The sequence below is a fragment of the Moschus berezovskii genome, chromosome 11 (assembly GCF_049115385.1).
Source record: "Moschus berezovskii isolate FMDL1 chromosome 11, NW_MosBer_1.0, whole genome shotgun sequence".
NCBI classification, from domain to species: domain Eukaryota; kingdom Metazoa; phylum Chordata; class Mammalia; order Artiodactyla; family Moschidae; genus Moschus; species Moschus berezovskii.
The window spans coordinates 104,931,135-104,953,065 of NC_142470.1; the positions used below are offsets into that span (position 1 = coordinate 104,931,135).

The 21,931-nt window shown below is 45.3% G+C and overlaps 2 protein-coding genes across 3 annotated transcripts in view; one reads left to right on the forward strand and one right to left on the reverse strand.

The window, feature by feature from the left end:
* Positions 1 to 783: 783 nt before the first annotated feature.
* Positions 784 to 9,628, reverse strand: UNC50 (unc-50 inner nuclear membrane RNA binding protein). 2 transcript variants are annotated; one of them, XM_055399192.2, is made up of 6 exons: positions 9,488 to 9,628; positions 8,167 to 8,450; positions 6,635 to 6,755; positions 2,657 to 2,796; positions 2,467 to 2,568; positions 784 to 1,122 (listed from the first exon to the last, which is right to left on the reverse strand). In XM_055399192.2, exons 2-6 carry the CDS (start codon positions 8,444 to 8,446, stop codon positions 986 to 988), a joined length of 780 nt encoding a protein of 259 aa, XP_055255167.1. In that variant the 5' UTR covers positions 8,447 to 8,450; positions 9,488 to 9,628; the 3' UTR covers positions 784 to 985. The 2 variants fall into 2 exon arrangements, with proteins under 2 accessions (XP_055255167.1, XP_055255168.1); XM_055399193.2 differs by lacking the exon at positions 9,488 to 9,628 and adding an exon at positions 9,284 to 9,470.
* Positions 9,629 to 9,704: 76 nt separating this feature from the next.
* Positions 9,705 to 21,931, forward strand: part of COA5 (cytochrome c oxidase assembly factor 5) — a 34,723-nt gene continuing 22,496 nt past the window's right edge. Inside the window, exon 1 of the mRNA XM_055400554.2 lies at positions 9,705 to 9,893. Within this exon, the coding sequence (XP_055256529.1) occupies positions 9,795 to 9,893 (99 nt within the window). The 5' untranslated portion in view covers positions 9,705 to 9,794. The remainder of the gene's footprint in view (positions 9,894 to 21,931) is intronic.

The following is a 21,931-nucleotide window of genomic DNA, read 5'->3' on the forward strand; positions in this document are numbered from 1 at the left end:
TAATCCTTAATTGCAGTCTTTAAAAAAAAATCAATTCACCCTATTGTTCTACTTGTTGTCTGTTCACAGTAAGTTCATTTCAAGGTTTGTGCCAGTGGGTATTATTGGTGCTTTTTGAAGTCAAGGTGGATTGTCCAGGAAGGTCTTGTTAATGTTATGTTCATCTATAATGGCATAGGGGAAATATATATATTTTTAATATTGTAAACATTTGTACTGAATAACCTTTTTTCCCCCCACTGCAAGCAAAACTGGTAAACAACAGATGAAGACATGGAATTCAAAGCTTTAATGGACGTTTTTGAAGAGAAGTTGTGGCTAATGTGAAGTTTACATGGGCCTCTTGATGGAAGAAAGCTAATCTGTTTAGTAATTTGTGCATTTTACTAAAATGGCAGCTTACAGTTGTGTATCTGCTATTGTGGTGCCAATGCCGGTGTTTTAAGTGGAAAAAAAAAATGACCTTGCTTTGTGCTGTGGAAAAGAAAAACCCTTTTTATGGCTCACACAGCTTAAAAGTAGCTATCACTCAAACGTGCGCTCACAGTTGAGCTGCTTTTGTTTTATTCTAAATAGTTTCTTTTGAGGGAAAAAAAGAAATGGGGTGACTCTGTACCTTGTCAGTAACAGCTGGGGAAAGGATGGGACACATATGACTATTACCATGTGGATATGCATTCAAAAATAATTTATTTTAAAAAGTTTTACCTTTTTATTTTCTTCATAGCCTTAGTACTTTGTGTATCATTCTGTGTGCAAATATTTATGAATAAAAGGTAACACTTTAGTTTAAAAAATATTTATTGTAGAAATGTACATGTAATTAGTTTTAAGGAATGTACTAAGTATTAACATTTATAGTTCTTCAAATTTGCAAACTTTATGCCTTTAAGATATCTACAACGATAGTTTATTTACAGGTTTCACAGGAAATCACCACCTCACCAATACTGTTGCTGCTGCTGAGATGTAAGGGCTCCCTGGCTCACTTCACTCTGTACTTGTAGAAGGAGCACAGCGTGTGGGTGAAGTTCCAGCCCAGTGCTAGTGACAGTCCGTAGAGCAGGATGAGCGGTGCAAACGGGTAGAGAAGAATCACTGTGTTTTTCAAAAATGGCAGCGCTGGAAAAGGACCAGGATTAAGGTTAAGGGTGAGAGTCAACACTGCCAGTTATTCATGGATGAAGTGGTGGATTTAAACCTGTGATGCTTCAGAAGCTTGCCATCTTAATGTACCAGCAGAGATGGATGACGTTATAGGGAAAAACCAACTTTCAGCTGTTTGAGATTTTCCAACCGAGGGAGTGCTACACCTCCACTTTGAGAAGGTGAGCTCTCAACTAGTATCCCAGACTTTAGGAAACATGAAGCTCTCAAATATAAAACCCACCCCCAGATACCCGTGTTTCTTTCTTTCTCACTTGTGGCTTCCTGTTAGTGGGTCCATACCCCATGCATTCAAACCTAAGTATTTCTCATTCAGTTAGTTCCCAAACTGAAACTGAGCTGTGCCCAAAGAATCTTCTAAATTGTAGGGAGTTACCAGGACAGCGATCCAAAATCCACTTCTATTTCCCCTGAACTAGAGACAGGACCGCCCCAATGCCCAAAATGAGTTGTTACAATTTGGAGGTGGGGGGGCATAAGCCAAGGGGACACTCTGACCAGTGGAATCAGTCACATGAGAGTCCAAGTGACTTAGGTTTACAGTAAGATCCCAATCATCTAGAGGGACAAGAAAGGAAAGGGCTGAAATACATAACATTAACAAATCATAAGATCTCTAAAGTTAACTCTTAATAGCAGTCATTTCTCAACATACATGAAGAAAAATAAATATGGTTCTCATTCATACTATGGAAGATGAACCAATAGCAGAATTGAATAATGAATTTATAAATGTATCCTGAGCTCAGCAGAAGCCGGGCTTGATCTTCTGTGATTATCCACAGTACCTCTCACCCCTAGGCTTCTCCAGTCCAGCAGGTGGCCTGGGACCAACATAGATGTTTACAAAATGAAGAATATTTCAGAATCGTCCCCCAATCATAAAACAGAAAATATGGCAAAGGTTTTAAACATGCCCATACACTGGACCCAACTCTTTCCTCATCTGACTGACTGCTGGTAACCCAGAAGTCTGAGAGAAAAGAACCTCATCATGAGTTCCTACAAGAAACCTGGAAAGCATTAGTACGGTTTAACATGGTTCCTTGAAATTATAGTTTGTTAAGTACCAGCTATGCCACTTTGGAACGACGGGACCATGGATAAATTACTTAATCTCTCTGGGCTTGTCTCCTTATTTGAAAAATGGAGAATAGTAAACCTGTATCATATAACTAAAGATTAACTGGGAGAATTTATGTAAAACACCAGGGACAGTGCCAGCTCCATAAAAGTTCATTGTATTACTGTTACAACTTCTCCCCTCCCTGTAGTCAACCAAAAAAATCAATTACTTACCACTGTATCCTAAGAAAGTTACATAGATATAGTAGCCAACAGCAACCAACCATAAGGTATTTCCAACTAAATATCCAATAAATGTGTCTGTTAGGATGACATCTGCCGAAGAGACAGGGACAATGAATCTTTTTTCAGTGGGTACAATGAAGACATTCTGATGACAAATTTAGAAGAAACTGCTACTTACGGTTGATGAAAAAAAGCTGTATAAAATGCAGAATGACCAGGAGAGGATAAAAAGCATTCAGATGGACATCAAAGGCATAGCCCCACTCCACATCATAGTCTCTGCTCTGCCGTTTCACTAAATACTTATTGGAGATAAACCTGAAGAAAAAGATAACATTTCTTTCATAATACAATAAAATTAACCCCATGCGTATTTACTGACTATCTTCTATAGCTCAAGCATTATTCCAGACACTGGAGACATGGTGGTAAACAAATTTCTGCCTTCAATCTAGTGGGAGTAGACTGACAACAGTAGAGTCAGATGGCCCTATGGAGAAAAACTGAGCAGGACAGAAGGACAGAGGCTACAAAGGTGAAATGTTAACTATGACGACAGTCAAAGAACCAGGGGCAGTGGTGGGAACCCCTGGGGCAGAGCCTTCCAAGCAGAGAGGAGTCTTGAGCACAGAGATGGGGGAGGGCATGGCCTGCTCGGGAATGGGGGAGGGGCTCAGAGGACCTGCAACTGGCGAGAAGACAGCAGCGAAGGAAATGGGAAAAGAAAAAGGAGCATCTTATAGACCCCATGGCCACTGTCAGACGTTTGGCTTTTACTCTTGGGGGAATAAGAAGTCACTGGAGTTCCCAAAAGGACGTCTGACGTTTTGACGGAGTTCCTCTGGTTGCGGTCTGAGAACAGACCCTGGGGACAAGAATGGAAGCAAAGAGGCAGGAGGGAGGTTACTGCGAGGAGGAGATGAAGCGGGTGGCAGCAGCGGAGGCGCTGGCCTGGGGACGAGTACAGCTGGAAGGCGGGAACAAAAAGAGTTGAAAGAGTTGAGTACTAGACAGTGGGTACCAGAGAAAAAGATTAGTCAAGGACAACTTAGAGACTTCTGCCTTAAAACAAGTGAAAGACGGAGGGGCCACTGAGGTAGGAGTGGCTGCACCAAGAGTGATTTCGGTGCAGGAAGGGGAGAGTACAGGAGTTTGGACCTGGTCCTGTTATGGTGAAGACGTAAGAAATCTAGAAAGAAGGTCCAGAAGCTTAGAGGAGCAGTTCACACAGGGGATATACAGATTCATGTGTGCAGATGGTATTAAAAGCCATGAACTTGAATGAGATCCCAGAGAGTGAACACAAATAGAGAGCAGGTCTGCGGCCTAAGACTGGGGTCACATACACCCCACCAACCCCTGACCCTCTGTGGAAAGTTCAGGGAATCTGAAGGAACCAGTAAGGAAAGAGTGGCCAGTGACATCTCCAGCCACAAGAACAATCACTCAAGCTCATGCCTCTGTTCAGCAGCATGGTCTCGTGGTTCCTTTAAATGATGAATAAATGAAAAGGCAGACATCCAGTAACAGAAAGACAGGTCTTCAAAGGAAAAGAACAAAAAGGATTGTAGACAGTTAACGGAAATTCAATGGTTACTTCTACATGTGATTTCAAGGATACCGTTAAGAGAAATGCTATGCCTACAGTGGAAATAAAACTAGAAAAAGAAACGAGAGGTGTTATAGTACTAATAAAATAGTCCTATACTCAATTGTCTGAAAATGTCAAGATCCGAGTGCTTTGCTAGAACAAACTGGAACTTACCAAAACACCTTCCACTTGAGCCAAGACTGTGCTGTAACATGAATGGAGTAAGAAGTATTTAGCTCAACATCCAAGGGTTCCCATTCAGTGGTGCTGCTGCTAACCCCACCCCTCTGCTCAGCCCTTAAACAGATGCTTCCCAGGCTTCTGGCCTTCATCCAGGTCTCACCTCTAGAACACTGACACTCCTCCCGGGAGAGCTCAAAGACAGCTGAGTCCTCCCCTCCCACCTTCAGATTAAGAATGCCAGTCACATCCTCATTTTGGTCAGACTGCTGCAGCTTGCAAGTTCCCTCCCCCAGTGTCTAATGAACCTTTATTTCATTATGAACAAGTCTCCTGAGCTCAGCATGTCCCACATGCAATGCCCTGCACCGGAAGCCCACATGGGCACTCCTAAGCCCACACCCTGCAGGCCTCAGGGCCCTGGGCTCCCCCTCTTCCCTACCATCCTCTACTTCTGGAATCACCACACTAGTCTGGGCCTCCTCTGCTCAAACGCAGACCACACAATTGCACCCAGCCTCACCACTCTCTCCAGCTCCTCCTCCTTCACAGTCAGAAGAGTTTTCATTAGTTCAGTTCTGTTCAGTCCCTCAGCTGTGTCTGACTCTCTGCGGCCCAGTGAACTGCAGCATGCCAGGCCTCCCCGTCTATCACAAACTCCTAGAGCCCACCCAAACTCACGTCTATTTAGTTGGTGATGCCATTCAACCATCTCATCCTCTGTCGTCCCCTCCTCCTCCTGCCCTCAATCTTTCCCAGTATCAGGGTCTTTTCAAATGAGTCAGCTCTTCGCATGAGGTGGCCAAAGTATTGGAGTTTCAACTTCAACATCAGTCATGCCAATGAACACCCACCCAGGACTGATCTCCTTTAGGATGGACTGGTTGGATCTCCTTCCAGTCCAAGGGACTCTCAAGAATCTTCAACACCACAGTTCAAAAGCATCAATTCTTCAGTGCTCAGCTTTCTTCACAGTCCAACTCTCACATGCATACATGACCATTGGATAAACGATAGCCTTGACTAGGACCTTTGTTGGCAAAGTAATGTCTCTGCTTTTTAATATGCTGTCTAGGTTGGTCATAACTTTCCTTCCAAGGAGTAAGCATCTTTTAATTTCATGGCTACAATCACCATCTGCAGTGATTTTGGAGCCCCCAAAATAAAGTCAGCCATAGTTTCCACTGTTTCCCCATCTATTTGCCATCTTAGTTAGCATTATCCTTTGTAGGCCAGATTTTTGAATTTAAGGGGCTTCCCTTGTGACTCAGGTGGTAAAGAATCTACCTGCAATGCAGGAGACCTGGGTTCGATCCCTGGGTTGGGAAGATCCCCTGGAGAAGGAAAAGGCTACCCACTCCCATATTCTGGCCTGGAGAATTCCACAGACTATGGGACCTATGGGGTCGCAAAGAGTCAGACATGACTGAGCGACTTTCACTTAGAATTTTAGATTACTGGTGCACTGCATTTTCTGACTACCCAGCACATACAAAACCTACTGGACTGGTCAGAAGTTACAAAGCAAAATAACAGGTTGGTATCATCAGAGGTTAGCATCTCACAATCTTGCTCAAAATGTTAACAGCTACCATGTATTGAGCACAGACTGTATGCCAGGTGCTTTTCATAGTACAAGCTTTTCAAATACCTCACAAATAGATAATTAACTTCCATCTTCCAAGAAGGACAGGGTAAATGGCTGAGCTGGCATTTGAACCCAGGTCTCTCTGCAACTCAGGTTCCAGTGTTTTCTCTGATACACAACCACCAGCCCCCTGCTGAGCTCACCCACATGTCCACCCCTTCCGCCAACCACACAAGAGCACCCATCAAAAAATCAAATGCCAAACTGATACTCAGCACACGATTACTGGTACAGCAAACCCAGAGAGAGTCAGATTGAGAACTCAGTCAAATAAAACCCACTCATGTGTCTCAGCAGGAAGGAAGCTCAACCAAAACAATCCTTTTTCATGGGCTTCATCTCACGTCAAAGATTCAAAGTTAGATTCCATGACATAACCCTCCACATTCTACCCATCGAGAAATGACCTGCTGACCAAGGCAGCAGAATACGGTGCCATCATCCAGACAACTTCAGCAGAATTGGCTGTGAAACATTTTTGCAAAATCAGGGGTTTTGTTAATATGACATAATCATGACTTCAATTCACTTATTTGATGCAGTTTGACAAAACAGACCATCCCCTGAAGAGTATTTTCTGCTCTAGGTGCCAACACAGGACAATGAGTTATGGTAATCCTGGCGGACAGAATCAGTGCTTTCAGTTCATACAGTTTCTGTTTCCATCAGCTACTCTCTGAAGCAAACAGAGGGAGGCTCTACAGTAGCATCTGAAAAACCAAAGCTTCCGTACTTACCACATTAAGGTTGATATGAGAAGACCGACGCCTACACAGTCTATGAATACCACCCAAAGGAGCAGCTTTATCGTCTCAAAAAACCCCATGTCCAGCACAAAGCCAAATCCTATCGTGGACACTGCAAGAAAGATTTACAAGATGCATTCAGGCACTTTGCTAGATTCTAAGCATAGAGATCAGTTTCTGCCTCTCAGATGCCCCCTCCAGAATGGGATGCAGGTATGTAAACAAAACCCCTAAACTATCTTATTAATAGACATAAATGATTAAGAAACGCAGATCACCCTGGAACACACGACTGCCACTGGGATACCTGAGGTTTACTGAGGAGGCCCCTGTGTATCTGTGATGCACCGGGGTAGCCCCAGCATTCAGAATACGGCCACTCCTGAGAAGGCACTCACACGTTTAAACCCAGCTAAAGGTGGGCTTCCCTGGTGACTCAGATTGTAAAGAATCTGCCTGCAATGCAGGAGACCCAGGTTTGACTCCTGGCTCAGGAAGATCCTCTGGAGAAGGAAATGGCTACCCACTCCCGTATTCTTGCCTGGTGAATTTCACGGACAGAGGAGACTGGAAGGCTCCAGTCCAAGGGGTCACAAAAAGTCAGACACGATTGAGACACCAGAAATGGTTCAGACCCTTTCACTGCACTATTGGAGAACTTAAAGCAGTTTCTCAACAGCACGTTAGTACTTTCAGAACCCTCACTCTGAATCCACCTGATGGAAGTGAAAGTGTTAGTTCGTCAGTCATGTCTGACTCTTTGTGACCCCATGGACTGTAGCCCACCAGGCTCCTCTGTCCATGGAATTCTCCAGGCAAGAATACTGGAGTGGGTTGCCATTCCCTTCTCTAGGGGATCTTCCTGACCCAGGGATTGAACATGGGTTTCCTGCATTGCAGGCAGGTTATTTACCAACTCACCAGGGAAGCCCTGGATCAGCCTGATGGTGAAATGTAATTTCCAATCTCAGCTGTCCTTTTTCACAGTAAGTTTGCATTCGGGTATCAATGAATTTATGAAAAAGGTGAAAGTGTTAATCGTTTGGTTATATCAGATTCTTTTGCGACCCCATATACTGTAGCCCACCAGGCTCCTCTGTCCATGGAATTCTCCAGGCAAGAATACTGGAGTGGGTAGCCATTTCCTTCTGCAGGGGATCTTCCTGACCCAGGGATCGAACTTGGGTCTCCAGCACTGCAGGCAGATTCTTTACCGTCTGAACCACCAGGGAAGCCCTACGTATTTATCATGGCAGTTGAAAGACATGGAGTGACTCTGTCCTGTGCTTTTCCAAGTTCCGAGGAACCAGTTTACTCTGGCATCTGCTTGGGACCTTTAACGTCAGGAAGAATACCACTCTCTTTCCTGTGAGGAGATTTTGGAGACTTCAGAAAGGAAGACAACGGCTTCAGAGAACCCCAAATTATGACCCATAACACGCTGACAACAGGATTCTCCAAATGACAAGTCCAACCTGAAACACTCAACTGATTTCTCAACTCTCCTGCAGATAAACACTTACCACAGAGCCAGATACTTAACAGGACCAAGAAAGCCGGGTCATCCCTGGCCCACTGATCTTTCGTCTGCTTCCTATAATGAAAGTTTCTATAAACTCTCTGTGGGGAAGTGAACAGGTAGAGCATCTGCCAGGCAGCAAACTCAAAGTCCATCTGCCGGAAACGGAAAAGCCTCCTCAGGTATTTGTAGCGCTTTGCTCCAGCTGTGTGTCTGGCTGCATCCCTGGAACTCAACACTCCGTTCCCCTGCACTGGGGAATTCACCGAAGTACTTGGTAACATCTTCCTAGATAGAAGGGAGGAAAAATTATATTAATACAAATCATCAGAAGAAACTGCCAGCCTCTAGCACCCCTCTTGTGAGTTATTTAGGAGAGAAGTCACCTTACATTTTGGCCCCAATCCCTGAGAAGAGGCAGGACTCAACAGAGAGCAAAGCTGGTTTTGAGGCTGATTTGGGAGCTGGAGATCTGACCATTGCACTTCAGGAAAGGGCTGCCCCGTGGCCTTCTGAACCTTCGTAATAACACTTTTACAAGGTCCACCCATTCTCCCTACTTCGCTTCTGTCAATCCTCAGACCTGCTCCACCTCTCCCCACCCCCTCCCACCCCTTCTCCAGAAACAGACAGTGATGGAGCCAAATTCGAACTCAGGCAGTCTGAATCAAAAGTCCACGTGTCATCTGTGCTAACAATCAAGACTTTAAGGAAAACCCTTTGAAGAAGCCAAACAGAAACGATGTTCCCGACAAGGTAAATGGCTTATCACACAAGTCCATCAGCGCCTCACCAACAAGCAACTCGTTCATTAGCATGGGATGTAAAAACAAGGCAAAACTCAAACGCATAGTGTTTTACTTCCTAAATAGTTCATCAGGGGAACGACAGCGTGGGGGTCCAGTCCAACCAGTCTGAAGCCAGGGAGGCGCTGGTCATCGTCCGGCCTCCATGTCCCGCCCCGGCAGCCCAATGTCGGGCTCCACTTCCCAGGCCTCCAGGACGCCAGCTGCTCCCCGCCTGCTCGGGGCCTCCGGTAAGGCGGCCAATTACAACTGCATCACTGATACAACAGTAATTCGTAATATACGCAGGTCCGAAACACTGCGTGAGACCCACACCTATGCAGACATCATTCGATGTTATCTGAAATTCGGCTGTAACCAGCCTCCGCGATGGTGTCTGGCAGCCCCACCGCAGGCCGAGCAGCCGGACCCGGGCGCGGTCACTCCAGGTCCGGGTGACGTGGGGCCGCAAGTTGCTGGAGGAAAAGGCCTCCCGGAGAGCCCGAGTTGCGCGCAGACGGGGCCGTCGGCAGGCCTCACCTGGAGCCCCGCGGCGGCGTCCACTGGCTTCATACACCCTCCACCACCGCCCAGCAGCCGACCCAGCAGCCGCTGGGCCAACTTCCCTCCCCGCTACGTCCAGCGCGTGGGGGGCGCGTCGCGTCACGTGACCCACAAACGCCGCGCGCGATACCGCTCGCGTTACGTCTCTCGCAGCGCGCCCACCGGAAGTGGTTGCTACCGCTCTTTTTCCGGTTCCGCCCGCCGTCGCGTCACTGGCGTCCTGAGGAGTCTGGGCCGTCTGGGAAGGAGCGGGTAGAGGCCGCGGCCAGCTGGAGGCGCAGTCATGCCCCGGTATTACGAGGACAAGCCGGAGGGCGGCGCGTGCGCGGGCGTGAAGGAGGATCTGGGCGTGTGTCTGCTGCAGTCTGACTGCGTGCTCAAGGTAGCGCGGCCGGGCGCTCGGATGACCGAGGCCCGAAGCGGGGAGGCGAGGCTGGCGGAGGGTCCCTGGCTGGCCCCAGTGGTGGCTGAGTTGTGCCTCCGAATTCGCGGTCCTAGGTGTCCACCAACTTAATGAACTTGGGCGAGTCCGCTGTCTGAACCTGACTTCCCAATGGTGAAACTGGAGAAAACGGTGCTGCTCTATTGGGTTTTTGTAAAGTTTAAACCATCTCGGGTCCTGAAACACGAAATGCTGTTGCTCTGCTGGGTTCTGCGAAAATGAGAACCAGTAAATTAGCAGATAATTACGTGAACCTGGCATACTGTGTTGCCTCGTGAAACCGCCTTTCTCAGTTCAGTTGTGGCTGAATAGATGCTGTGTTTACTCTGTGCTGGTCTGAACTTGTTGCTGAGTTCTGTGTATTCCAGGATAAGCTGTAAAAGAGGCAGCTTTTTTATTTTCACCACTTTGTATCGTGCGCCCCCTACCGTTGAACTTGTGGTTTTAGGTGCTGTGATGGGAGACTGGAATTTGCTATCTTTCCCTCAGTACAGCCACAGGTTTTCTCTGGAGCCAATCTGATAGCATGCGTACCTTAAGTCGTTTCCTACTTTTTGTGACCCCGTAGACCCTAGCCCTCTAGGCTCCTCTGTCCATGGGTTGGTCCAGGCAAGAATACTGGAGTGGGTTGTCCTGCCTGCCTCCAGGGGATCTTCCCGCCGTGGGATCGAACCCGTGTCTTTTGTGTCTCCTGCGTTGGCAAGTGGGTTCTTTACCACTCGCGCCACCTGGGAAGCCCAGTGAGGTTCAAAGTCGACTGGCAAACGTGGATTCTGCCGTTCAGTTCACTTCAGTCGCTCAGTCGTGTCCGACTCTTTGTGATGCACGGACTGACGCACTCCAGGCTTCCCTGTCCATCACCAACTCCCGGAGTTTACTCAAACTCAGGTCCATTGAGTCGGTGATACCGTCCAACCATCTCAATCACTGTCGTCCCCTTCTCCTCCTGCCTTCAATCATTCCCAGCATTAGGGTCTTTTCCAATGAGCCAGTTCTTCGCATCAGGTGGCCAAAATATTGGATTATCAGCTTCAGCATCAGTCCTTCCAATGAATATTCAGGACTGATTTCCTTCAGGATGGACTCGTTAGATCTACTTGCTGTCCAAAGGATTCTCAAGAGTCTTCTCCAACACCACAGTTCAAAAGCATCAATTCTTTGGTGCTCAGCTTTCTTTATAGTCCAGCTCTCACAGCCATACATGACTACTGGAAAAACTAAATCTGTTGACTAGGTGGACCTTTGTTGGCAAAGTAATGTTTCTGCTTTTCAATATGCTGTCTAGGTTGGTCATAACTTTTCTTCCAAGGAGCAAGCATCTTTTAATTTCATGGCTGCAGTCACCATCTGCAGTGATTTTGGAGCCCCCCCAAAATAAAATCTGTCACTGTTTCCATTGTTTCCCCATCTATTTGCCATTAAGTGATCGGAGAAGGCAGTGGCAAGCCACTCCAGTACAATTGCCTAGAAAATCCCATGGATGGAGGAGCCTGGTAGGCTGCAGTCCGTGGGGTCGCTAAGGGTCGGACACGACTGAGCGACTTCACTTTCACTTTTCACTTTCACACATTGGAGAAGGAAATGGCAACCCACTCCAGTGTTCTTGCCTGGAGAATCTCAGGGACGGGGGAGCCTGGTGGGCTTCCGTCTATGGGGTCACACAGCGTCGGACACGACTGAAGTGACTTAGCAACAGTAGCAGCAGATGGGAGCAGATGCCATGATCTTAGTTTCTGAATGTTGCATTTTAAGCCAACTTTTTCACTCTCCTCTTTCACTTTCATCAAGAGGCTCTTTGGTTCTTTGCTTTCTTCCATAAGTGTGGTGTCATCTGCATGTCTAAGGTTATTGCTGTTTCTCCCAGCAATCCTGATTCCAGTTTGTGCTTCATCCAGTCCAGCATTTCTCATGATATACTGTGCATAGACGTTAAATAAGCAGGGTGACAGTCTACAGCCTTGATGTACTCCTTTCTTGATTTGGAACCAGTTTATTGTTCCATGTCCAGTTCTAACTGTTGTTCTTGACCTGCATACAAGTTTCTCAGGAGGCAGGTCAGATGGTCTGGTGTTCCCATCTCTTTAGAATTTTCTGCAGTTTATTGTGATCCACACAGTCAAAGGCTTTGGCATAGTCAATAAAGCAGAAGTAGATGTTTTTCTGGAATTCTCTTGCTTTCTCCATGATCCAGCGGATGTTGGCAATTTGATCTCTGGTGCCTCTGCCTTTTCTAAAACCAGCTTGAACATCTGGAAGTTCACGGTTATGTACTGTTGAAGCCTGGCTTGGAGAATTTTGAGCATTACTTTGCTAACGTGTGAGATGAGTATAATTGTGCGGTAATTTCAGCATTCTTTGGCATTGCCTTTCTTGGGGATTGGAATGAAATCTGATCTTTTCCAGTCGTATGGCCACTGTTGAGTTTTCCAAATTTGCTGGCATATTGAGTGCAGTACTTTCACAGCATCATCTTTCAGGATTTGAAATAGCTCAACTGGAATTCCATCCCCTCCACTAACTTTGTTTTTAGTGATGCTTCCTAAGGCCCACTTGACTTTGCATTTTAGGATATCTGGCTCTGAGTGATCACACCATCGTGATTATCTTGGTCGTGAAGATCTATTTTGTACAGTTTTCTGTGTATTCTTGCCACCTCTTCTTAATATCTTCTGCTTCTGTTAGGTCCATGTCACTTCCGTCCTTTATTGAGCCCATCTTTGCATGAAATGTTCACTTGGTATGTCTAACTTTCTTGAAGCGATCTCTTGTCTTTCCCATTCTGTTGTTTTCCTCTATTTCTTTGCATTGATCACTGAGGAAAGCTTTCTTATCTCTCTTTGCTATTCTTTGGAAGTCTGCATTCAAATGGATATGTCTTTCCTTTCCTCCTTTGCCTTTCGCTTCTTTTCTTTTCACAGCTATTTTTAAGGCCTCCTCCGACAACCATTTTGCCTTTTTGCATTTCTTTTTCTTGGGGATGGTCTTGATCACTGTGTCCTGTACAATATCACAAACCTCTGTCCGTAGTTCTTCAGGCACTCTATCAGATTGAATCCTTTTAATCTGTATGTCACTTCCACTGTATAATCGTTAGGGGTTTAATTTAGGTCGTACCTGAATGGTCTAGTGGTTTTCCCTACTTTCTTCAATTTAAGTCTGAATTGGGTAATAAGGAGTTCATGATCTGACCCACAGTCAGCTCCCGGTCTTGTTTTTGCTAACTTGTATAGAGCTTCTCCGTCTTTGGCTGCAAAGAATATAATCAATCTGATTTTGGTGTTGGCCATCTGGTGATGTCCATGGATAGAGTTTTCTTTTGTGTTGTTGGAAGAGGGTGTTTGCTATGACCAGTGCGTTCTCTTGGCAAAACTCTTATTAGCCTTTGCCTGCTTCATTCTGTGCTCCAAGGCCAAATTTGCCAGTTACTCCAGTTGTTTCTTGACTTCCTACTTTTGCATTCCAGTCCCCTTTAATGAAAAGGACATCTTTTTTGGGTGTTAGTTCTAGAAGGTCTTGTAGGTCTTCATAGAACCGTTCAACTTCAGCTTCTTCAGCATAACTTGTTGGGGCATAGACTTGGATTACTGTGATACTGAATGGTTTGCCTTGGAAACAAACAGAGATCATTCTGTCGTTTTTGACAGTGCATCCAAGTACTGCATTTCAGACTCTTACGTTGACTGTGATGGCTACTCCATTTCTTCTAAGGGATTCCTGCCTACAGTAGTAGATATAATGGTCGTCCGAGTTAAATTCACCCATTCCAGTCCATTTTAGTTTGCTGATTCCTAAAATGTCAGTGTTCACTCTTGCCATCTCTTGGTTCACCGCTTGCAATTTGCCTTGATTCGTGAAACTAACATTCCGGTTCCTATGCAGTATTGCTCTTTACAGCATTGGACCTTGCTTCTATCATTAATCATATCCACAACTAGGTGTTGTTTTTGCTTTGGCTCCATCTCTTCATTCTTTCTGGAGTTATTTCTTCACTGATCTCCAGTAGCATACTGGGCACCTACCGACCTGGGGAATTCATCTTTCAGTGTCCTATCTTTTTACCTTTTTATAGTTTTCATGGTGTTCTCAAGGCAAGAGTACTGAAGTGGTTTGCCATTCCCTTCTTCAGTGGACTGTGTTTTGTCAGAACTCTCCACCATGAGCCGTCCGTCTTGGGTGGTCCTACGTGGTTTGGCTCATGGTTTCATTGAGTTAGACAAGGCTGTGGTTCATGTGATCAGATTAATTAGTTTTCTGTGATTGTGGTTTTCATTCTGTCTGCCCTTTGATGGTGAGGGATAAGAGGCTTGTGGAAGCTTCCTGGTGGGAGAGACTGGGGGGGAAACTGGGTCTTGTTCTGATGGGCGGGGCCATGCTCAGTAACTCTTTAATCCAGTTTTCTGTTGATGATCCCGTCTGTGTTCCCTCCGTTATTTGACCTGAGGCCACACTGTGGTGGAGGCAGTGAAGATAATGGCGACCTCCTTTGTACAAAGGCCCCATGATGCACTGCTGCACTCAGTGCTGCCCACCCTGCAGCAAGTTGCTTGTGGTTTTTCTTGCATTTGGAGATGTAATTTCAGAAAGTTGCCCTTATTTCAAAGGAAAGACAACTACCCAAATATGGACATCAGTGATATTGGAGATATTGGTGTTTCTGCTGATTCATGATTTACATTTGGTTCCCTGGTGTTGGCAGGGGCTGTGTGAAGTGAAAGTCATTGAGTCATGTCTGACTCTTTTCGACCCCATGGACCCTACGGACTGTACAGTCCATGGAATTCTCCAGGCTAGAGTACTGGAGCCTTTCCCTTCTCCAGGGGATATTCCCAACCCAGGGATTGCACCCAGGTCTCCCACGTTGCAGGCAGATTCTTTACCAGCTGAGCTACAAGGGAAGGCCTGTGTAAGCTTTGGTAAATACTTGTTTAATGAGTAGAGGAGCAAAGTGCCTTGGGTGCCCAAGGGAGAGCAGCTTATTTTGCTTGAGAGTTTGGAAACTTCTCGCCAGAGGAGATGACCTTTGCTCTGAGTCTTAAAGGTTGAGCAGTAGTTGATGACAGAGAAGGCAATGGCACCCCGGTCCAGTGTTCTTGCCTGGAGAATCCCAGGGACAGGGGAGCCTGGTCGGCTCCTGTCTATAGGGTCGCACAGAGTCAGACAGGACTGAAGTGACTTAGCAGCAGCAACAACAGCAGTGGTTGATGAAGTAAAGGAGTGGAGGCTCTGGTAGTTGTGGGGAGACTGAAAGAACAGCATGTACAGAAAAATCAGGGAGGTGTGGGAGGGCCACCCAGAAGCTGGGCTGGAGGGGAGAGAAAGGTTGCCATGGATGATGGCCCTGGTATGTCAGAGTGAGGAGCTTGGGCGCAGAGTAGGACTAGGAAAGAAACTCTGAAAGTGGACACTGGTGGCAAGGAGAACACTGAATTCTTTTTTTTACAGTGATGGGTTGATTTAGCAAACAGTTGAGTGCCAAGTCTGATTGCAGGGACATAGAGATAAATGATCTCTGGGAAGCTGGAAAACTAGGCAGAGATAATGACCAGGACGTGAGGCACAGACGTTCCTTACCCCCACTGAGTACATGGCCTTTTTGTTGCTGAATGTGGTCAACTAGGAGAACGTGGTATTATATTTGTAAACAGCCTCTTAAATGGAAGTGCATTTATAGTTTGTGTTAAATTCATCCTGAATGGTCAGTCACTTCAACTGGACTGTAAAGGGGCAGTAGTGAGGCAAAACGTTGTTATGCAAATCCAGGAGGTTATCCTCCCTTTTCCCAAGGTGTCACTGGCAGCTCCAGCCCACCCCTCCCCATGGGGACTCAGAACCAAAGGAAATTCTGCTGAGTCTGTGCCTGCTGTGTGTGGCAACCACATTCGTGATAAGGTTCTTGATTTCTCTGTTTCTTGAGTAAGGAAGTTAACCCAGTCTTTTGACAGATAGTGAGCCCCACCTGAAAAGCTTCTGGACCTCACTTTAGAGAAGAATTCAACATAAAATATTTAGTTTTGGGGCTGCAGTGAGAGATAGTCCAGCAACTGTAGGAGCTCAGAGAAATGCCAGATAATGGTGATAAGGATGTAAACTCCAGTGGGGCTGGAGAAGAGACACAAGGAAAAAGCATATTCAAAAGGCACCTTTCAGATCTTCTTAGGATTTTATGATTCCTGGGAGATCAAAAAGGTTGAAAACTGTGCCCAGGAGACTCAAGTACAACTTATCTCCCTTGTATCTCTGTTAACAGCTTCCTGATTGCTGGCTTTTTATCAGAATCACCTGGCGTTGGGGATGGAACCCTTAAAAGTACAGATTTCACTGCTCTCCCGTCTCCCTTATAAATTAAAAGTGTCCCAGCTTGGCTTTTGGACACAGCCATGTTTGGGAGTCACCAATCTTGACCTCAGAAGGCAAATAAGCATGGGAGTGTATCAATTAGTTTATAGATTCAGGTAAATGTTACAGAGACGGGAATAACACTGGCTTAAAATACCATAGAGAATTCTGTTTTTTGCTCTTGTGCCTGTAATTGGGGTCTAGTTTGATTCTGTCTTTCATGGATCCAAACTCTGTTGACCCCTGGGGTTAGGTGCTATGATGAGAGATAGGATGTTACTCTCACACTCGTGGTCTGAGAATGCCATGCTGCCACGTCATCAAGCCTGGTAACATGGTGGAGTGAATGGGAGAGTGGGCAAGTCACTTTCCTTTAAGGACCAACCAGGAAGTTTTACTTTCCAGTGCCCTACATATTCCAGTGGCTAGAACTTAGTCACATGACATTGCCCAGCTGCAAAATGGCTGGTTAATCCGGCTCAGCCATAAAAGAGTGATTGTTAAGGGGTTGGAGGAAGGTGTTTTATCTAGATGGATCTTCCCAACTAGGCAGTTGGCAGTATGGGTTGAAAGCTTGTGAAAAAGACGGCATCTTAAATAGATTTTAAGGAAGCGTCAGTTTATAGAACAGTCTTTTGTATAATTGCAGTCCTTTCTCTCTTTCCACATTGTTCGTGTTGGCAGCCTCATTGCAGAGTCTAAAGGAGGAACAGTGTAGAGAAGCATACTGCGCTGTTCTGCTTCACTTTTGAGGTTCACTCTGATATTTATTGAGTTGGCCAAGAGCTTGGTCCAGGCTTTTCCATACCATTCTGTTGCAAAACTTGAATGAACTTTTTGGCCAACACAGTAAATGACCATTCAGATCTAGGGCCCAAGCAGACATAAAGACTGGAATGTGGCCAAGATTCCTGGGATCAGGAATGCCATAGATGTACCCTGTAACTTTTTTCACAGAGAAAACTAGGAGTGTGACTGGCACTTGCAAAATAAAGGTTTTGGGGAATGACTGTACTGGTGGGGTTGTGGTGTCAAAAAATCTGCTTGAGGGGAAATCCCTGATGATGGAAGAGCAGGCAAAATTTAAACACCAGGTGTTTCTACTTTAGTACTACTCCAGCCAACCTCATTAACATTTTTCTGAAGTGTTGGGAACTGGCACTAAAGTTATTCAGATTTTGGAGCACCTAATTGTAGCTGTTTGGGCTTTTAAAGTTAACATAGAGCAGAATCATTTTTGTTCTCAGACATACATGTTTGATTCATTTTGCATTGGAACTCTCTTTGATGAGGAAGATTCCACGATCTTCTTTTATATTGTCAAGTAATTCGTGAAGCTAATGTTTATAGGCAGTATATGTTTTATTTATTTGTTATTTCTTTAATAGTAACAAGATGTTAGGTTTTAATTTCCCCCCCTCATGAATTGACAGTTTAATGTCATTAAACCTCATGTGATTCAGAAAATCCAAGTTCAGTCTCCTTTTTCCAGGTGGTGTTGTATACATTCACGTTCCTGGGACCTGGAACCCCCTCAGCACCACCCCTGTTCCCCTCTGTCACCTCCCCACCATGTTGTGTGACTTGCTCACAGTGCCAGGGAACACTAACATGGGCATACCTCCTACCTGCTGTTGGAGGCTCGTGTAGACAGGAATGTCTTTTTAAAAAATAATTTTATTTATGTGTTTTTGGTTGTGCTGAGTCTTCGTTGCTATGTGGGCTTTTCTCTAGTTGTGGTGAGCAGGGGCTGCTCTCTAGATGCACTGACTTCAGACTGGGCTTCGGAAGTTGTGACATGTGGGCTCTGGGACACGGGTTTCAGTAGTTGTGCACGGCTTAGTTGCTTCTCGGCATGTGGGATCTTCCTGGACCAGGGATGGAACCCTTGTCTCCTACATTGGCACCAGGGAAACCCTGGCAGGAATATCTTGTATTTACTTTTAACCTCCTGCTAAACTGATCTGGGGCAGTTCTGATTTTTTTTTTTTTTTAATAGAGTAGTCCTTATGGGTGTTTAGTTACTAGACAAATTAAAGGGTATGGCATTCAAAAAGAAATTTTAAAATAGTTAAATTTTAGTCTTGCCTCGCTAAATACTTTCTGTAGGTGCTTCCATGTGTCCCATATGTTTAAGTGCCTTTGTGTTAAGTTCAATTCATGGCTGTATATTTGTTCAAACTATTTTAAGATAATGAACGTGTAGTGTTAGGATTTATGTCCCATATTTGTTGTTGTTCAGTCACTGAGTCCTTTCTGACCCCATGGATTGCAGCATGCCAGGCTCTACTCTTCCCTTATCTCGAGATTTTGCTTAGATTCATGTCCATTGAGTTGATGATACTATCCAACCATCTCATCCTCTGCCGCCCCCTTCTCCTTTTGCCTTCAGTCTTTCCCAGCACCAGGCTCCTTTCTAGTGAATTGGCTGTTCACATCAGGTGGCCAAAGTATTAGAGCTTCAGCTTCAGCACCAGTCCTTCCAATGAATGTTCAGGGTGGGTTTCCTTTAGGATTGACTGGTTTGATCTTGCAGTCCAAGGGCTCTCAAGAGTCTTCTCTAGCATCACAGTTTGAAAGGATCAATTCTTCAGTGCTCAGCCTTCTATGGTCCAACTCTCACATCTGTACATTACTAGAAAAACCATAGCTTTGGCTATATGGACCTTTGTCGGCAAAGTGATGTCTCTGCTTTTTAATATGCTGTCTAGGTTTGTCATAGCTTTTCTTCCAAGGAGCAAGCATCTTCATGGCTGCAGTCACTATCCACAGTGATTTTGGAGCCCAAGAAAATAAAGTTTGTCACTGCTTCCACTTTCCCCCCTTGTATTTGTCTTGAAGTAATGGGAACTGTGGTGCTGGAGAAGAATCTTGAGAGTCCCTTGTACTGCAAGGAGATCCAACCAGTCCATTCTAGAGGAGATCAATCCTAGGTGTTCATTGGAAGGACTGATGCTAAAGCTGAAACTGCAATACTTTGGCCACCTCATGCAATGAGTTGACTCACTGGAAAAGACTCTGATGCTGGGAAAGGTTGGGGGCGGGAGGAGAAGGGGACGACAGAGAATGAGATGGCTGGATGGCATCACCGACTCTATGGACATGAGTTTGGGTGAACTCCGGGAGTTGGTGATGGACAGGGAGGCCTGGCGTGCTGTGATTCATGGGATCGCAGAGAGTCGGACACGACTGAGCGACTGAACTGAATGGGACTGGATGCCATGAATTTAGTTTTTTGAATGTTGAGCCAGCTTTTTCATTCTCCTCTTTCACCCTCATCAAGAGGCTCTTTAGTTCCTCTTCACTTTCTGTCATTAGAGTGGTATCATCTGTATATGTGAAATTGTTGATATTTCTCCTAGCAATCTTGATTCCAGCTTGTGCTTCATTCAGCCTGGCATTTCGCATGATGTACTGTGCATGGAAGTGAAATAAGCAGGGTAACAATATACAGCCTTCTTGTATTCCTTAACCGGTTTTGAACCAGTGTGTTGTTTCATGTCTGATTCGGTTTTGTTTTTAATTAATTTATTTTTTAATGGAAGTATAATTGCTTTATAGAATTTTGCTGTTTTCTGCCAAATACCAACATGAGTCAGCCATAGGTATACATATGTCCCCTCCCTCTTGAACCTTCCTCCCTATCCCACCCCTCTAGGTTGTTACGGAACCCCTGTTTGAATTCCCTGAGTCATATAGAAAATTCCCTTTGGCATTCTATTATACATATGGTAATGTAAGTTTCTATGTCACTGTCTCCATACGTCTCACCCTCTCCTTCCTCTCCCCGCCCCTTGTGTCTGTAAGTCTGTTCTCTATGTCTGTTTTTCCATTGCTGCTGCTGCTGCTGAGTCGCTTCAGTCGTGTCCGACTCTGTGCGACCCTGTAGACGGCAGCCCACCAGGCTCCCCCGTCCCTGGGATTCTCCAGGCAAGAACACAGGAGTGGGCTGCCATTTCCTTCTCCAGTGCATGAAAGTGAAAAGTGACAGTGAAGTTGCTCAGTCGTGCCCGACTCTTAGCCACCCCATGGACTGCAGCCCACCAGGCTCCTCCGTCCATGGGATTTTTCAGGCAAGAGTACTGGAGTGGGATGCCATTGCTGCCCTGTAAATAAATTAATCGGTACCATCTTTCTAGATTCCATATATATGCGTTAGTATACAATATTTATCTTTGTGTTTCTGACGTGACTTAACTCTGTATAATAGGTCTTAGTTTCATCCACCTCAGAACTGACTCAGATGTGTTCAATTTATGGCTGAGTAATATTCCATTGTATATATGTACCACAGCTGCTTTACCCATTCATCTGTCTATGGCCATCTAGGTTGCTTCCATGTTCTAGCTATTGTAAATAATGCTGCAGGGAACATTGGGGTGCACACACATTGTTGTCTTTTTCAGTTTTGGTTTCCTCAGAGTATATGTCTAGTAGTGGGATTGCTGGGTCATATGTTGGTTCTATTCCTAGTTTTTTAAGGACTCTATACCATCTTCGATAGTGGCTGTATCAATTTACATTCCCACCAACAGTGCAAGAGGGTTCCCTTTTCTCCACACTCTCTCCAGCATTTATTGTTTATAGACTTTTGGATGATGGCCATTCTGACTAGTGTGAGGTGGTATCTCATTGTAGTTTTGATTTGCATTTCTCTAATAATGAGTGATGTTGAGCATCTTTTCATGTGTTTGTTAGTCATCTGTATGTCTTTGGAGAAATGTCTGTTTAGATATTTTCCCCACTTTTTGATTGCGTTGTTTTTCTGGCATTGAGTTGTATGAGCTGCTTGTATATTTTGGAAATTAATCCTTTGTCAGTTGTTTCATTTGCTATTGTTTTCTCCCATTCTGAGAGTTGTCTTTTCACCTTGCTTATAGTTTCCTTTGGAGAAGGAAATGGCAATCCACTCCAGTACTATTGCCTGGAAAATCCCATGGACAGAGGAGCCTGGTAGGCTACAGTCTATGGGGTCGCAAAGAGTCGGACACGACTGAGTGAATTCACTTTCACTTTGCTGTGCAAAAGCTTTTAAGTTTAATTAGATCCCACTTGTTTTGGTTTTTATTTCCATTACTCTAGGAGGTGGGTCAGAGGATCTTGTTTTGGTTTATGTCACTGAGTGTTCTGCCTATGTTTTCCTCTAAGAGTTTTATAGCTTGTGGTCTTATATTTGGGTCTTTAATCCATTTTGAGTTTATCTTTGTGTATAGTGTTCAGTTCAGTTCAGTAGCTCAGTCGTGTGCGACTCTCTGCGACCCCATGAATCAGAGCATGCCAGGCCTCACTGTCCATCACCAACTCCCGGAGTTCACTCAAACTCATGTCCACAGAGTCGGTGATGCCATCCAGCCATCTCATTCTCCGTCGTCCCCTTCTCCTCCCGCCCCCAACCTTTCCCAGCATCAGAGTCTTTTCCAGTGAGTCAACTCGTCGCATAAGGTGGCCAAAGTATTGCAGTTTCAGCTTTAGCATCAGTCCTTCCAGTGAACACCCAGGATTGATCTCCTTTAGAAAGGACTGGTTGGATCTCCTTGCAGTACAAGGGACTCTCAAGAGTCTTCTCCAGCACCACAGTTCAAAAGCATCAATTCTTTGGCGATCAGCCCTCTTCACAGTCCAACTCTCACATCCATACATGA

What these genes read in the sequence shown, in the direction of transcription:
- UNC50 (XM_055399192.2), bottom strand. Translation starts at nt 8,446, where the DNA reads ATGTTACCAAGTACTTCGGTGAATTCCCCAGTGCAGGGGAACGGAGTG. An exon ending in GTTAAGTATCTGGCTCTGTG is followed by an intron (nt 6,756 to 8,166) that starts GTAAGTGTTTAT and finishes TCTTTCTTGCAG; the next exon opens with TGTCCACGATAGGATTTGGC. An exon ending in AACTTTCTTAGGATACAGTG is followed by an intron (nt 1,123 to 2,466) that starts GTAAGTAATTGA and finishes GTCCTTTTCCAG; the next exon opens with CGCTGCCATTTTTGAAAAAC.